This window comes from Clarias gariepinus, chromosome 19 (genome assembly GCF_024256425.1).
Source record: "Clarias gariepinus isolate MV-2021 ecotype Netherlands chromosome 19, CGAR_prim_01v2, whole genome shotgun sequence".
Taxonomy (NCBI): domain Eukaryota; kingdom Metazoa; phylum Chordata; class Actinopteri; order Siluriformes; family Clariidae; genus Clarias; species Clarias gariepinus.
The window spans coordinates 3,928,003-3,944,661 of record NC_071118.1 but is presented as its reverse complement, the minus strand read 5'-3'; the positions used below and the strand labels follow the sequence as shown (position 1 = coordinate 3,944,661).

The following is a 16,659-nucleotide window of genomic DNA, read 5'->3' as shown; positions in this document are numbered from 1 at the left end:
TTAATGAAAATGTTGAACCCCTTAACCGACTTTTCTTAAAAGAAAATTTAACGTTTTTTTTGTGTGGTTTTCATTGATTACTTGTACAAGCTTTAAGAATTTTTTAAATATTGTAAGCTCTCTCAAGCCTAAAATTAAAAACCTTTTCGTGATTTTACAAAAGAAAATGCATAGCAACTGAAAATGAACTTAATAAGACCTTGTATGTTAAAAACATATGTACATATATATTACATTTTTAAACATATTGGCAAAAATGTTTTAAACAAAAAAAAAAATCCGCTTCTCAGTCCAGCTTCTCTTCTTGGAAGAAATCTGCAGCATTAAGGCGCTCTTGAAACTCGTCATATTGCTACAAATAAAGAAGAGAAACGACACTAATTAATTTAATGCATCTATATCAAGGACATACAATACACAACCCTCGTAAATTATCTCTCTAACTAATTCAAAAAAGACCAGAAGCATCACAACACACACACCTCAGTAATCCAGCCTTCCTCCATCAGCTTGGCGAACACTTTATTCACCGTGTCCTTTACCGACTCGGCTTCGTCTCCCTCCTGTATTTGTTGCTCTGCCTCTTTCTGATCCTCCAGAGCAGTGCGGCAGCGCACAAACAGGTGGTACTTGTAGTGCTTAAGCGCATGGTACACCTCAGTACGGCTGGCGCAGACCGAGCCGACCATGAACATCTGTAATATGTAATAAAGATATTTAGATTTGGAGTATGAGCCACCAACATGTTTAACTTTTCTATTATATACAAACGTAATGACAGCAGATGCCTAACATAAGAACATCTAACAATCAATATGGTGAAGTTTTCTCTGATGATGTTTGTTTAAAACATTGATGAAATGAGTCTCAGCATTTATTAATGTATGTTTTCGAACTTTTTTTTAAATTATTTACTTCAATAGAGGGGAAAAATCCTGGAATTTAAAAAGACAGTGTGTCAATAACTTGTTTCCTAACATCCCACAACATTAAATAGAACGATAAGCAAATAAAAATGAGGACATATCATTTTTATTTAACTTAAACGTACTTACATTACAAACACATAAATACATAATTTACAGTTTAAAATATGACTACACAGTATGAATCATTTGAAAGCGGTGTTTGAACACTGTTAAATAACTGAGTGCTATAGTACATAATTTTGATTGAAAAGACTCATATTCATCTAAAATTATAAAAAAATAAAGATGGTTGTTACCTGCGAGTCATCAGGCATGAACTGGTCCTCCTGCAGCGTCTGGTGGTGATACAGCTGCCCGGACAGACGTACACAAAAGCGGGCATGTCGGTGGAGCTCACATGCTTCGCAGTCCTTACTACGGACGTTCACCATATTAATTCGCACTTTGGGATAACACTCAACCCGCTCCTATAATGATTTTTAAAAAAATACTGTATAAGTTTTAAATTATTTCATACATAATTCAGTGTAACTTTCAAATTATTTTGTACATAATTACTGTGGTACAGAGAACAGTACAGTATTTAAATTATTCCTACTTTGTATCGTTCTTTCCAGCGGCTCCTCTGCTTTAGATTTTCCAGGCGGGGGAGCACCAGCCGCTCATCAAAGTGGTGCAAAGACGATTTCATCTCTTTGGCATATCGCTTTGTCCGCTCACCGTCTGCAGAAATTTGTTAATAAACCCACTAAGAACCCAGTAAAGTGACATTTAAGCCTTGAGCTGATTCTGTAATAAATTCTGACTGCATGAGTAAACTCATAAAATGTGCAAAACTTTTGGCAGTGTCACAGGGTGATGCAACGCTTTCTGAAGAATTCGATACATGCGCTCACAGATGTCAAAATTGTGGCCAATTCCTAAAAAAAATAAAAACTCAATAAAAATCATACCATAAAGTGACTTGAGGAAGGAAGTGTCCAGTGCATTGATCAACAAAGCTTTGACCACCACCTGAAAGTGGGTGAGCTGAGATCCGGTAATGACTACAGGCATAAACAAAAAGACTTAGTTAGGTTCATTTGTATATACTGTACAGTTTATATACAGAATATATATTTTATTAAAAATTGATCAAAAGTTAAAAAAAATAACCAAACATTATAGATGAGTAAAAATAATTATTCATAATTATTGTGATTTCGTTTGTGTGGCGATTCACACATCACCACACTGACTCCAAAATCGATTGAAATGATTATTATTATTATTTTATGCTTGCATCTGGAGGTGGTAAAATGTTGCCATTTCTCTATGATCCTGCAGGTGGTGCTGTAAAGTATTCACACATTAGCAGGCAGCACAGCATCCACTCTGATAGGAGCAAATGATCTTGAAGTTTGTTTAGAATTGTAACCTATATATATATATATATATATATATATATATATATATATGTGTGTGTGTATAAATTTGAATTAGATTTTTATAAAATCGTGATACAGAATCGCAATAAAAACCAAATCAGTCTAAGTATCACAATAATATCGTATCAGACGCTCCCTGGTGATTCCCATCTCTATTAAACATACAGGTGAAACTTATGCAAAAGTTCATTTATTTTAGTAATGCAACTTAAAAGGTAAAACAAATAAATAAGATAGACTCATTACATGCAAAACAAGATAGGTTAAGCTGTGATTTTTCATAATTAAGATGATTACGGCTTACAGCTCATGAAAATCCCAAATCCATAATATTCTAAAAAGGTTTCATATAAGGCTTAAAGTGTCAGCCTGGAGAGGATTGTCAGGAAAAGGTCATTCAAAAGTTTGGGGGATTTTCACAAGGAGTGGACTGAGGCTGGAGTTAGTGCATCAAGAGCCACCACATGCAGACGGATCCTGAACTTCAAATGTTGTATTCCTCGTCAAGCCGCTCCTGAACAACAAACAACGTCAGAAGCTTCTTACGAGTTAAAGAAAAAAAAATAATAGTCTGTTGCTCAGTGGTCCAAAGTCCTCTTTTCTGATGAGAGCAACTTTTACATGTCATTTGGAAACAAAAGACCCAGTCTGGAGGAAGAATGGAGAGGCACAGACTGCAAGATGCTTGAAGTGTTGATTCGGGGAGCCATGTCATCTCCTGGTGTTGGTCCACTTCATTAAGTCCAGGATCAACGCAGCCGTCTATCAGGAGATTTTGGAGCACTTCATGCTTCTTTCCACAGACGTGCTTTATGGGGATGCTGACTTTATTTACCAGCAGGACTTGGCACCTGCCCACACTGCCAAAAGCACCAAAACCTGGTTTAATGACCGTGGGATTACTGTGCTTGATTGGCCAGCTGTGAGAAAGATGAGAGACATGAGACCGAACAATGCAGAAGAGCTAAAGGCCGCTATTGAAGCATCCTGATCTTCTATAACACCTCAGCAGTGCTGATAGCTTTCATACCACGCCGCACTGAGGCAGTCATTGCTGCAAAAAGGACCCAAACCAAGTACTAAGTACATATGCTTACTTATACTTTTCAGAGGTCCGATGTGTTCTATGTACAATCTTTGTTTTGTTGATTGCATGTAATATTCTAATTTTCTGATATTGTGGATTTGGTTTTCATAAGCTGTAAGCCATAATCATCTCAATTATGACAAATCACGGCTTGAACTATCTTGCTTTGCATGTACCGTACTCTCATATATCAGTTTCACCTTTTCAGTTGCATTACTGAGTTTCCCCTGTACACTACGTTTTTTGCTTAATCACAAAAAAAAACATAATAAACAGATATCTCACACTGGCGTGGAAGGTGAGACCGGAAGTTCTTGTCCTCTGTTTCACTCACTCCCTCTTCTTCCTCTCCCTCCTTCCGCTCTTCATCCTCTACGATAAAGTCCTTCAGGCTGTCACTGTCCGCCTGTTTTTCTTCTTCGCTGCTGTCTATTAAGCAAGCGACATTCTGCTCCTCCTCGCTAGACTCTTCGGAGTCTTCCGGTTCTTCTTTTTCTTCAGGTTTGTTTTCTGCAACTGTAACCGTCTCTGAATCCTGAATAAGAACATATTCGAAGACTTCAATGACAAAACATTTTATTATAAGTCACAATCATGGCTCTTATTAGAAAACAAAAATTACAATAGAGGTCCCATTGGGGCACAAAAGTACTGACTGTAATTCAATCCAAACTCTACCTCTATACAAGAAGATCAGCACTAAGCGAGAATCTGGTGGTTGTGGTGGAGGTATAGTGAAAGCAGTGACAGCAAGTATCGCCAATTCATAGACAAGACATTCAAAATATTTATGGTCTGTGTCTGATCATATTTATGGCCTGTTCTGTCCTGTTATTCTCATCCATCGCGGAGACTCTTAGAACTTTATCTAGGTACTGGGATATTTGTACATAATTGGCTATATGACTATTACGGTGTTCTTTAGAATCGTGCTAATGGTTGAATGATTTATGTAAAAATCTGCCAACTTTTAATCTCGCACCATTCTCTCAAATTTATTTCTTTTTTACTTTTGTCTCCATCGTTATTGCTTGGTGCTTCTTAGCAGTACCTGTTTTATCGCTGCAGCTTTTACGCTTGCTTCCGGACATCCTATGTTTGTACTGCAGTTGCAAAAATGTGCAAATGAATGTCAGAATATTTAAAAATTCAAATTTTCGTATGTAGGCGACATATGGTACATATATTTTCTATTTGTCTAAATATTGGTAATATTTTTGGATTACATCATTTTCTATAATCTATCTATTGTGATATTCACAGAATCGCAATGCAAATCGATTCGACACCTACATATCGTGACAATATCGTACCGTGTGATCCCTAGTGATTCCCTCGCCTTGTTCTTACCAGGGTTCTGCGCCTGCGCAGTGGTGTTGCCGTCCTTCTCTTCTTCAACAGCTCCATTAGTTTCTTCTTCCTCTCTCTCCTCTTCGCAGCAGCCTCCTTCGCCTCCGCTTCTCCTTCCTTCTCACCCTCGGAATCAGAAAGCTTCAGTCGTTTCTTCCCCGACGCTTTCCGGACAGGTTCGGCTCCCACGTCGCTGTCCGAGGACTCGTCGCTCGTGCCGTCGTCTAGACCGGTCGCGCTGGCCGATCGCTTCCGGCGTCTGCGCGAGACCTTGCACTGCTCGTCGTCCGTCCCGCCGCCATCATCATCATCATCATCATCAACAACTTGTGTGTCCTCGCGTTTGGTCGCAGGAACATCCGAGTCGCTGTCGCTGGCGTCATCCGACTCCTCCTGGTACTCGCTGTCGCTGGTCGTCGTGCTGCAGTACGACCCTTCGTCGCTGTCGTCGAGCATCTGCTCGAGCGCGTTCACGCGCGTCTTGCTCCTGTCGATGCGCGACACGAAAGGCGCGCGCTTGCGCTGCATGCCTATGCCTTTCATAGCCGCAGCAATAAGGAGGCTCTGATCGCCTTCGTCAAAATAAAAATGGACGCCTCTTTAGTTAATACGCAGGCACTAACGACAAAGCCTGCTGCGCAATTACTGAACAAAACGGAAAGCGCAAAGAATTCCTCAGAAACAAAATATCCCTTTCATGTCAAGCCTGTTTAAAAACTGTCAATAAGTTTACAAAATATGAACTCTACGCAGTAGAACCTCTGCTCCCGCGATTTTTCATGGAGGTGTGTTTTGCTTTCGCATTCCCTCCGTCTATGAAATGCTCATCTACCCGAACAAGTGCGCCATCTAGCGATTTGGAGAACAATACAGCACCCATACACCGATTATTATGACCACCCACCCAATATTGAGTAGGTTACCTATCGCACTGTCATGGTTCACCAGTTTTTCTTCCTTGGATCACCTTTGGTATGTCCTGACCACTGCAGACCAGAACCATCCCACAAGAGTCAGTTGCTCTGACCCAGTTGTCAAGCCATCACAGTTTGGCCCTTGTCACTGTCACTTCATACACATTCAAATTCCATACAAACTTATAATTATAATAATTATAATTAGAAATAATTCTTTTGATTGTGTAAAGCTGCTTTGGGGCAATGCCAATTGTTAAAAGCGCTATACAAATAAAATTGAATTGAAATAATTGAATTGGACTGTAGCTACACCCAGCAAACATTGGTCCGACGGCAACATTGTGTCCCTGGCCAAAAACAGTTGTGGTAGGATGGCTTAAATTGGTAAAAATGCGACCCAGAACCTTTCCTAAAAATGCATGTATAGATGTTACTTTGGCTTTTAGCTTAATGTTGTTATATATATAACCTCCCTGCAAACATTTGGATTTGATGGGAGCATGGTTTGATCGAGGGCGTGTAGTTTGATCAAATAGAAGAGCTACTGTAGCTCAATTTGCTGAAAAGGTTAAATTGCAGGTTTTTATAGAAAGGTGTCAGAATACACACAGACATACACACATACAGTGTGTCGTTTTGGTTGCAAAAGGGGGACCTATTCAATAATAGGCAGATAATCATAATGTCATGGCTGATCATTGTACTGTATGTCAAATACAAAACCTCAAATCCGGACCTGTTTTAAAGCTTCTAATCTAATCTGGTCCACTTAATAAATCTAGAATCTAAATTACAGTAAAATCATTTTAAGGACCATAATATGAATTGAAAAACTCAGCAAAACTAAAGCTAGTCTCTGGTATTACTCCAGAAGGCAAAATGGGCAAACCATCCAGTTGCAACTGTTGGGCCCTTTAGCAAGGCCCTCAACCCCTTAACTGCTCAGATGTAATGAGAAAAAAATGTAAGTTGCTCTTGATAAGGGAGGCCGTCTTCCCAATGCCGTAAATTGTAATAATAATAATGATAATAATAAGATAGACCAATTAACACATGCTTATGATTGCTAACAAAATGTGCTAAAGATACACCATATGGCCAAATGTTTGTGGAAAGCTGACCATCTTACACTTATATGATTCTTTCCCATCCTGCCACAAAGGTGGAATCGGTAAAAGATCCCATTACACAATTATATATTATGGCTTTATTTGCTTGGCATTTTTATTTCTTTTCGCTAGAGCTAAGAGGCTCAAACTTGTTCCAGCATGACAACAATCCACGCTCCATGAAAACACAGTGTGTTAAGTTTGGGATAGAAGAACTCAAATGTCCTGCACAGAGCCACGATTTTATCCTTAACAAACATCCTTTCGCATAATTTCCGCACTCCAGGAAATTACTTTCTGCACTTTAGGTCTCTTCATGTGATCTCTCTTGCTTGACCTCTCTAATGCTCTTGGCGCTAAATGAATACAAAGCCATCATTAAAATTTTTTTTGAAAGATTTGGTTTTGAACTGCCTGAATTATTAGTAAAAGGAATTATGATTAGATGACCCATTACACCATCCACATAAAATATAGAAAAAATCAAGACACTATAAGTAATAATTTGGTTAAGTAATTCAATTTTTTAAGTTTTTCAAAATTTTATATTAAATATACTTAATGTAAGTTGATTATTTTAAGGTGAATTTAAAAGAGTTGCTTATGTCAGTAGGTTTTTATTATATAAAAACTCCATATGGACACTTTTTCTGTGCCTGGTGAGACATTAGTACATTCCTTAGACCGCACACAATATTTTTAGATTATATATGTTTCATGAACCTACTTATATTACAGAACCTTACAATATTACTTTGTAGTATTATGACCAGATTAGAATTTCACCATCATATCCAGCAGATAATAGGTGTTCTCCTTTATGGTCAAATATGACGCTCTGAACAGCATCGTTATGTCCTAAAAGACTGGACATGTATGAGGTTGCAACCTCCACCAGCTTCACCTCATGATCGTTACTTGCGATTGCTAGCACCTGTCCATTTGGACTAAAGGCCACTTGGTTGCTTGGGTGTGGTCCGTTGTCTACCGTAATCAGGGCTGATATGTTCCTTACATCCCATAATTTTACAATGCCGTAGGAATCACAGGAAGCAACAATGTCTCCCATGGAGTTAAAGATTGCACTGTTGCACGAATGCCTGTGTCCATAGAATGTCTGAGCACAGAGTCCGGTACGAGCATCCCACAAAGAAATGGTTTTATCAGCAGAGCAGGTGAGCAGAATGTTAGAGAAGGGCACAAAGCTAATACTGTTAACTGCGTCGGTGTGGCCGCGCAGCGTACAGCGACAGCGCTCACTGTTTAGGTCCCACACTTTGGCTGTGTTGTCCATGGAACAAGAGGCTACAAAGTCCCCGCAGGAGTGGAAGGAACAACCCCAGGTGGCGTGGGTGTGGCCCTCCAGGGTCAGAACGCAGCAGGATTTTGCAAAGTCCCAGATTTTCACTGTGGTGTCTCCGCTGGTGGTGGCCAGACACTGTCCACTGGGGTGGAAGCTACAGGAAGACAGCCAGTCAGTATGACCCTCACCAGTCATGAGCATCTCCCCTTCTCTCATCCCCCAAAGCCTCCAGAGGTTATCATCACTTGCAGAAGCTACGAGCAGTTTGCGTGGATGAAGAGCAAGATCACTCACAGCCATAGTGTGGGCCTGGATAGACTTGGTCACTACAAATTCAAATATTGTTGTACTTTGAGTTGATAAGGCTTTTATTTGAGGCAGGAAGGGATTTACCCGTGTACTAGCTGGGAACTCTGAATCTTTTGAATGTTGGGTACCAGTGCTTTTGGTTGGATCTTTGGCAGGATCATAAGTCATCGCATCATCAGCTGATGGTTTGGTACCTCGCTCTGGACTGCGCCCATTGTGAAACTCATTTTCTTTCACAAACTTCTGGGTACCTGGGGTAGAGCGTGCATTACACAGTGCACTCTCTAGGGTATGAAACTGACTGGAGACTCTGTCTTTCTCAATACTAACCAACATCTTTTGCCTGAGAGCTGTCTGGTACTTCTCGTTCAGCTGTTTCAATGCGGGTCCATAACCCTCATAGTGCTTCTTTAGCCTTCGGATTTCCTCAACCAGCTTGTTTTTCTCTTGAACCACACGCTTATGCTGCAGCCGGTGGAAGTCTCGTTCCTTCTGAAGCTTCACAATTGTCTCTCCAGCTTGAAAGGCAGCCTGCTTGTAGCTGTCTCTCTCACTTTGGACGTTTTTCAGCTCAGTGTCCAGCTGCTGGTTGTGTGTGTAGATGTCGGGCACGAATCCCACCTGGGTTGTTTTGAGCATGCCTTTGTGAAGCATCTCGAACCATTCGGTCTGGAAGCAGCCTAATGTTCTGGTCATACCCATTTTTGCAAGGAAGTTGCGCAGAAAATCGTCCACCACTTCAGGGACGGGGCTCCTGAGATTTTGGGATGAGGACGGCAGCCGCTCTGGCGCAAACCCAGAGTCACTAGTGCGGGTGCGCAGGATTTCAGCGGCAGCTTCCAAATCTTCATCGTCGAGCACACTCTCCTCCTCAACACTGATCTCTTCGTACTCAAATCCATCTTCCGAGTCGTCTGGAATGGACACTTTCTCCAGATAATACGGCGCATCGACTGATTCTGTATCGTGTTTTTCTGCCATTTTGTCACTTTTACACCGTCAGCGCTTCCCCGTTTGTTTCGCGCCTTTGTGTATTGTCACCATGGAGACACCTGCTCGGAGACCACGGGGTTGTCGTAACCTTAACTGACGTCATTTCCATTTATCGTACAAGGATTTAAAATTTTAAAGACGTTTAAATGACCGTTTATGTGCAACTTAAGTCGTCTGTATCAAACGTGTTTCCCTGAAAAGACTTATAGCTGTTTAATCCCTCAAATGTTTCCCCCCACAAGGAATCATGGGTATTTTTAGACGTTTTTTAATGACAGATATTAGTACATAACAATTCGATATGATAATATGATCGTCATGAGTGTAATCTAAACTAGACGGCGCGTATAAACTGGCGTTTACGGTAACCAGTGTATAAAAAAAATAGATAGATAGATAAATAGATAGATCATTTATTCATCCCCATGGGGAAATTCACATACATAAAAAAACAAAATAAATAAATAAAAATACTAAATAAATAAAAATAGGTAAAAGTTCCTTTAAAAAGTAGGCCTATATATTATTGTGCAAAGTCAGTGGTTTTGTGCATATAGTGAGAATGTTATGCTAAATTCCATTGAAAATATTATTATTTGTTAGCATACCTTTTTATTATTAATTAGATAAAGCATATGTTTTGTAGAAGAAAAAAAATATATAGCATAAAAAATAATTGATGTGTGTTTTTTAAATAAAATGTTTTATATATAAAAATATCTACAGTATCTATACATCTATACATTGATATTTCCATATAAAAAAACATTTTATTTACACATTTTATTACAACATTTATGTGCATCCTTTTCTTCCATGACTTATCTGTTCTGTTTTGTTTAGTTTTTTTCTATATGCCTGGGTGTGTCACTTCAGCTGTATAATTCTGTATAAATAAATTCATCTGAAGCACAACCTAAGATTCATATCCTTTTCCTATTTTTGGGAGACTCATAATATTACTGTGTAGCTCATTCCTTATTTGACCTGAAGGAGGTGGGGACAATTTAACCAAAAGGGGGCGCTCACACACCACACTTACCAATTTCACCACGGTTTTCATGTGTTTATTAAATCAATCACATTTACAGTCAAATCATAATCTAACGCCAGTGAAACCTTTACTCGTCTAACAAGTAGAACAGCTAACCAAAACTTCACCCATTCAAAATAAATAAACTAATTTAATCAGAACTATTGAAATGTTTCATCAAATAAGTTTATGATTACCATAGTAGCGACATATGATTTGTTGTTTAGTTTAATACATTTGTGACAGAGTAAGATATTTATGTGTAACTTTGTTTTGTGCAATAAAATGATGTAAAATATAATTGTTTAAAAAATTTGTATAAGCAATGCTCCACTTTGTGTGCACGGTGCAACTTTTTTCTCGAGTCATACCTGACACTGCATAATTTAAAAGTACCCTTCCCCTCTGTTTCCTTTTTCTGTCTTCCATATTTGCATCTTGCACTGTCTCTCTCTGTGTGTGTGTGTGTGTGTGTGTGTGTGTGTGTGTGTGTGTGTGTGTGTGTGTGTGTGTGTGTGTGTGTGTGTGTTGTAACAGTCTACGAAAATTGTCACTGTTTTGAAATTAGTTGCATGCACAAATTCATATACAGAAACAGCTATTACAAATGAAATTTTGTGAACATAAAACATCTTGATACTGTAATACAATAAAATTCTGATTCATTATTATTATTATTATTATAGATAGATAGATAGATAGATAGATAGATAGATAGATAGATACCTGAGACAAGATAAACCTATTTATACAACTTTGATTTACCTTACTAGTTCACTTGTTTTTATGAATTAATCATCATCATCATCATCATCTTTCAGAAATGAAGAGAACTAAAGGTTTCTTGTCAGAAGGGTAACATATCAAACAGGAGTACACCTTTATTTACATTTAGCTTATATTTATCTAGAAAGGTGATTTAAATCTAATCTAAAAGGTAATTACAGAATCATCATCATCATCATCATCATCATCATGATTATTATTATTATTATTATTATTACATTTTATTAATTTAGTTGCTTTTTTATCAGATTTTTAGTTGAAAAAAATAACACACATAGTCTATTAAAGGTATAAAGTTGAAAGGACAAAACTATTTTATTGTAAAGAATTAATGAATGCGGGGAAGGTATGATGGAGTTTTCAAGCGTCAGTTGCAAATAATTAGAAAGTGTTGGAACGCCCAGTGGTGTCGTTGGCATAGATTATTATTTTCCTGTTTTTTAGACAGACCTGTCACATACGCTCACATATGCGCACACACAGACAGACACTGCTGTCTATTATCCTCATGAATGTGATGACTGAAATCGAGCTCGAGCCTTTCTCTCGGTGGCCAATCAGAGGAAGAGCAGCGGGAAGCTGAAACATCAGTAGCCTACATATGTGAGTGAGTGCACCAGAGAGAGAGAGAGAGAGAGAGAGAGAGATTCAAAGACCAGAAACATCCCGTCCATGAGAGGTCCAGAGGTCCAGACATGAGCACTCAGGCTGAAGAGGGAATCCGAGCCAACTGCAAGTGCAAGTCGCCTACTTTATTCTCTTCTTACTGTATTGAAAGCATTCTGAGCAGAAGTCCTCTCAAAGTCAGACTCCTCGGGATGCAAAGTCTGACAGCAGCACTTCGGTCAGAGGAACGTCAAGGTGTGTATCATTGCAGTACAGCTGATTAAACACTCGCTTTAACCACCGCTGATGTGACGCTGTGTTCTGCTCCATAAATTGACAAAATGTAACCTGTCATTTACATTAAAAATGCGGTTTCACTAATTAAAAAATGACAGACCACACGTGCAGATTTTTCCCGCGTTTTTCCTGTAAAGATCGTGTTTTTTATTTTTTATTTTTAAAGAAATTAACTAAGTCCATCAGTAACTTTAGATGGCCAGCTACGGAGTTAGGGACCGTCGTAAAATTACCGTAATGTACCTAAGCGTGGGAAAAACTCCCCACTTGTCAAAGCTCTGCTAACTTGTTGAGTATCTATCTATCTATCTATCTATCTATCTATCTATCTATCTATCTATCTATCCCATACTAATTATCATGGTGTAGCAGGAAAAAATACAGCACCAACTGATTTTATAGGAATTCGTGTAAAGTGCAGTTACATGCATAATACCAGATGTGTTAACACTTAACACCAGATGTTCATCATTTTTGGGGAAGAAATTGCAATAATGTAGATGATAATTTGCAAAAAATAAGAACAAAAAAAATATTTCTGGTATATATTGAGAGGTTTGGAGCTTTAACCCTGCATGTATAAAATATGTTTTAAGTGTAAAAAAATACATATCGCTATTAAATTATTTTAATCATGTCAGAGCAACGAATTAACCAGACTTCTACATAGATAGCATCATTCATTTTTTCTTCCTTCTTCAAAAACAATTGGATCCTGGAGTCCAGCCTGGGAACACTGGATGAAATATGAATACGTCCTTGGCCTACTGTAAATAAATAACTCTGTTAAAGTTATTATGTCAAACTTTTACACACAGAGAAGAATGCTTGACTTTTTGATTAATATTACACATTATGTAGCCTATAAACTGTAACAGGGTGCCTGGATCAATCTTGAGGAGTATGTTCTGCATGTTCCACCCAGTGTTTATATGGCTTCCTCTGTGTTCCCCAGTTTCCTCCAAGTGTCCAAAAACACGATCCTGTATGTGGACTGGTTATGCTAAATTGTGCCTAAACGTTTGCGCATGGTGCCCTGTGGTGGACTGACGTCCATCAAGTGTACTGGACGGAATTCTTGTGCTTTGTGCCTAATTTTATTTGAATTGGTCTGATAAGATGCTATTTAAAACAAAAAATTAACCTTTCGTTTTGTAATGTGCTATGCACACAGTTGTGTTGAAAATATTACACATCCAGCAAAAAAAAACAAAAAAAAAAACAACAACGTTGGCACAGTTTTTATTTGTTAAAATAATTTTAACATTTTTTTTATCTATGTGTAGCTGGGTCAAATTTTCCTCCTCACACGGACCTGCACCTGCCATCCAAACTGCGGCGCCCGTTGAGTCCCAGTCAGGGAGACGAGCTGGAGAGCGCACAAGGAGATGAACCCAAACGCGCACAAGGATATAAACCAGAAAGCGCACAGAGAGCTGAATCTAAGAGCGCACAGGGAGACGCGCTGGAGCTCAGAGCTGGTCTGAATTCCTGCTACCCTGAACAAGCACTCATCAGTTCCCTAAAGAGCAGCGTTGCTCAGGATAAAGTAGAGGCGGATATGAGCGGAGCGCACGGGGACGCACGTGTCTCACCGGGACCTGAGGACGGACTGAGAGAGAAAAACGCATGCACGAAGGACACCGAGGACGGTGTGTATGTATCACCGAGTAGTGATGCTGAAGATGGGACACAGAGACGTAAACAGAGGAGATACAGAACAACATTCACAAGCTATCAGCTAGATGAACTGGAGAGGGCTTTCCATAAGACGCACTATCCTGATGTGTTTACGAGGTACTGTGGAACTGATTTAACTACAGCTGCATGGATCTCTCCAAGCCAGCAAACTTTCACTGATCTATTAATTATTAAAATAAATAAACATAGATAATTTATCAAATCTAAGGTCCAGCTAGACATGTGAAAATGATGAAGAAAAAACAGAATTAAATAATACAATTGTATTATTGTACTTATAATTGAGTTTAATTTGAAACTTTTATGCTTTATAAAAGCATAATACGAGTCTTAAATGAGTCGACTTATGATCATTATTTTCTGTAAAAATTACGGTACGAACTCAATATTTACGCATCTCCATGTTTCATTACAAATTTGTGCCCAGTGAATAATTGTAATAAATAGGTGTAAATCGTAAAATGCTAATGTAGTTAGACATTACAGCATCATGGCCCGTATTATTCCATTTTAATGGGTTTAACTAATAAACTGATTTCTCTCCATCCCAATTAATAAATAAATAAACAAACGTTTTGTAACCAAAATGCACAATTAATCCATCAGTGTGGAAGTAAAAAAACAAATTAATCCAACAGTCGAAAAAGAGATAGTCAGTGTTGTAAGGTGGCTAATAATTAAATCTTTATAACAATTTTCTTTCATTTTCATTTATTTTTCAGGGAGGAATTAGCCATGAGGCTCGATCTGACAGAAGCGCGCGTTCAAGTAAGTGCATTAAGGTTTATATATAAATATATAATGTTTTATAATGACATCAAATAAAATAAAATAAAACAAAGTCTTTTTAATCTGGAAGTTTTTTATATTCAATATAATTTAATAAAGCAATTTTATTTTTATTTTGTTAATAAATGTTGACTTATTGTTTTTCTGAGACATTTTTACATATAGTTATAAAAATATTTTACAAGAGATACAAGAGTGCATAATGTTACTGTCAAGTTTAATAAGACAGTCCTAATTAAAAGATTGTATAAATTAGACTACAAATTCTAGTTTCTGGTAGGTTTCGTGTCCTGTTGCTGTCCTGATTTCCTCTTTGCCTAATTTTTCCATTTTTAACTTAAGTGTTTGTGATAATCAAGCTACTTAGTTCCTAGCCAAAAACACTTTCTTTAACACAGAGTATTTAATAGGCTATAATTCTGCACAAAAAAAGCAACAGTGCATATTAAATATATTTAAAGTCTAAAATAAAAGTTAAATGCTTTGGAATCGGTTGCAGCAGATACTGCTCCTGAAATGCATCTAACATATTATATAATGTTTGAATTGTTGTTAATGAAACTAACAAAAAGGATGAAGAAAAGGGTAAAAATGTGCCAGTTTCCCCCTGCATTTTAGAAAGTAACCTTATGATAATGGGATAGATTGACTTTTAAGGACAAAATCTTACACTTACAGCTTACTAAAATTAGAAGAAGAAAAAAACAGTAGACAATGCTCTGTTTGGGAATATTTACTCACACATTTGGGTGTGTTAATATTCCTGAATTTTCCCAAGTTTCTTTTCCATATACAGTTTCCCAAATAATTCAGTAAATAATACCAAATTTAACCCTTGTCCCCTTTAGGTCTGGTTCCAGAACCGACGTGCAAAATGGAGAAAACGAGAAAAGACAGGGGTTCAAGCTCACCATCTAGGTCTTCCATTTCCTGGACCCATCACTGCAGCACAGCCTCTATGCCATTATCTGGGTGGGGGTGCATTTAGCCCCAGCCTGCACCCAGGCATCGAGTCAGGGTGGCCTGTTTCCCTCCACAGATTTACCCATCCCATCCCAAACCCTGGACCTCCACACCGTATCTGCTCTCTGCTTGGTGCAGCAATGCTCAGACACCCTGCCCTTATCAGCCCCTCCTTTGGCAGGTGAGACTTCCTATGATATTTTGTGTTTAGTTAAACTTGTAAATATGATTTTATGACCTCTGACAACAAAAAAAGAACTCTTTTTAGGTCTTCTAATTTTCAGCACATCAAATATCAAAGCTTACAATTTCCACAATGATTATTAACCAATATAAAGGCATTTTGTTTGTTAATATATAAAACTCACTAGAGTTTGCTTAAACTATACATCACTCATCACAGTTAGCTGGCTAGATACTTGCTAACATTGACATTTTAATATAAAAATAAACTGAGGGTTATAGGGGTATAGGGTTATATATTTATATATTCTTGGTCTCATTGACTTGTGCTTCTTCTTAACCAACAACATTTCAAAATCTTGCCAGATTCTTCACTCCACTGGCACTCCAAAGACTGCCTGTTCCCACCACAGAGAATCCAATTCTGCCTCCCCTTCACATTCCTGATCCCCCTTCGTCATCTTCATCTGGACTCTGTTCATCTTCTGTGCCCGTGGATCGTCGTGCATCCAGCATCGCGGCTCTGCGTCTCAAAGCCAAGGAGCACTCGGCTCACATCGGCCAACTCAGCGTCCTCACAGCTAGCACGGCTGAAAAACAGGCCTGATGCCTCACTTGTTACACTCAAGACATGAGACCAAAGCTAAAGTGCAGTACAGCATGAAGAAACCTCAAAACAATCCTCAAAAGCTCTATGACTACAAAAGCTTCATGATGGCTTTAATCGATGGAATCAAAGGCCAAAGGATTTGATCAGCTATAGAGTTGTGTATACAGTACAGTATTTCACAATTCTGCATTTATCAATTACATTGATAGACAGAATATACAGTATGTGGGGAAGAAGAAAAAGCTTTAATGAATAGTCTTCTTAAAT

The 16,659-nt window shown here is 38.3% G+C and overlaps 3 protein-coding genes across 3 annotated transcripts; 1 reads left to right on the top strand and 2 right to left on the bottom strand.

The window, feature by feature from the left end:
- Nucleotides 1-13: 13 nt before the first annotated feature.
- Nucleotides 14-5,620, bottom strand: ccdc82 (coiled-coil domain containing 82). The gene is made up of 7 exons (XM_053479139.1): nt 4,794-5,620; nt 3,729-3,978; nt 1,883-1,975; nt 1,528-1,652; nt 1,226-1,396; nt 483-695; nt 14-352 (listed from the first exon to the last, which is right to left on the bottom strand). Exons 1-7 carry the CDS (start codon nt 5,334-5,336, stop codon nt 287-289), a joined length of 1,461 nt encoding a protein of 486 aa, XP_053335114.1. The 5' UTR covers nt 5,337-5,620; the 3' UTR covers nt 14-286.
- Nucleotides 5,621-7,481: 1,861 nt separating this feature from the next.
- LOC128507903 (sperm-associated antigen 16 protein) lies at nt 7,482-9,418 on the bottom strand. The gene has a single exon (XM_053479048.1). It carries the CDS (start codon nt 9,410-9,412, stop codon nt 7,583-7,585), a length of 1,830 nt encoding a protein of 609 aa, XP_053335023.1. The 5' UTR covers nt 9,413-9,418; the 3' UTR covers nt 7,482-7,582.
- A 2,160-nt stretch (nt 9,419-11,578) lies between these two features.
- arxb (aristaless related homeobox b) lies at nt 11,579-16,389 on the top strand. The gene is made up of 6 exons (XM_053478745.1): nt 11,579-11,589; nt 11,929-12,104; nt 13,433-13,943; nt 14,570-14,615; nt 15,485-15,780; nt 16,149-16,389. Exons 1-6 carry the CDS (start codon nt 11,579-11,581, stop codon nt 16,387-16,389), a joined length of 1,281 nt encoding a protein of 426 aa, XP_053334720.1.
- Nucleotides 16,390-16,659: the final 270 nt, after the last annotated feature.

What these genes read in the sequence shown, in the direction of transcription:
- ccdc82 (XM_053479139.1), bottom strand. Translation starts at nt 5,336, where the DNA reads ATGAAAGGCATAGGCATGCAGCGCAAGCGCGCGCCTTTCGTGTCGCGC. An exon ending in CTTCCTCAAGTCACTTTATG is followed by an intron (nt 1,653 to 1,882) that starts GTATGATTTTTA and finishes AAATTTCTGCAG; the next exon opens with ACGGTGAGCGGACAAAGCGA. An exon ending in GCTGGAAAGAACGATACAAA is followed by an intron (nt 1,397 to 1,527) that starts GTAGGAATAATT and finishes AAATCATTATAG; the next exon opens with GAGCGGGTTGAGTGTTATCC.
- LOC128507903 (XM_053479048.1), bottom strand. Translation starts at nt 9,412, where the DNA reads ATGGCAGAAAAACACGATACAGAATCAGTCGATGCGCCGTATTATCTG.
- arxb (XM_053478745.1), top strand. An exon ending in TCGGTCAGAGGAACGTCAAG is followed by an intron (nt 12,105 to 13,432) that starts GTGTGTATCATT and finishes ATCTATGTGTAG; the next exon opens with CTGGGTCAAATTTTCCTCCT. An exon ending in TATCCTGATGTGTTTACGAG is followed by an intron (nt 13,944 to 14,569) that starts GTACTGTGGAAC and finishes TTTATTTTTCAG; the next exon opens with GGAGGAATTAGCCATGAGGC.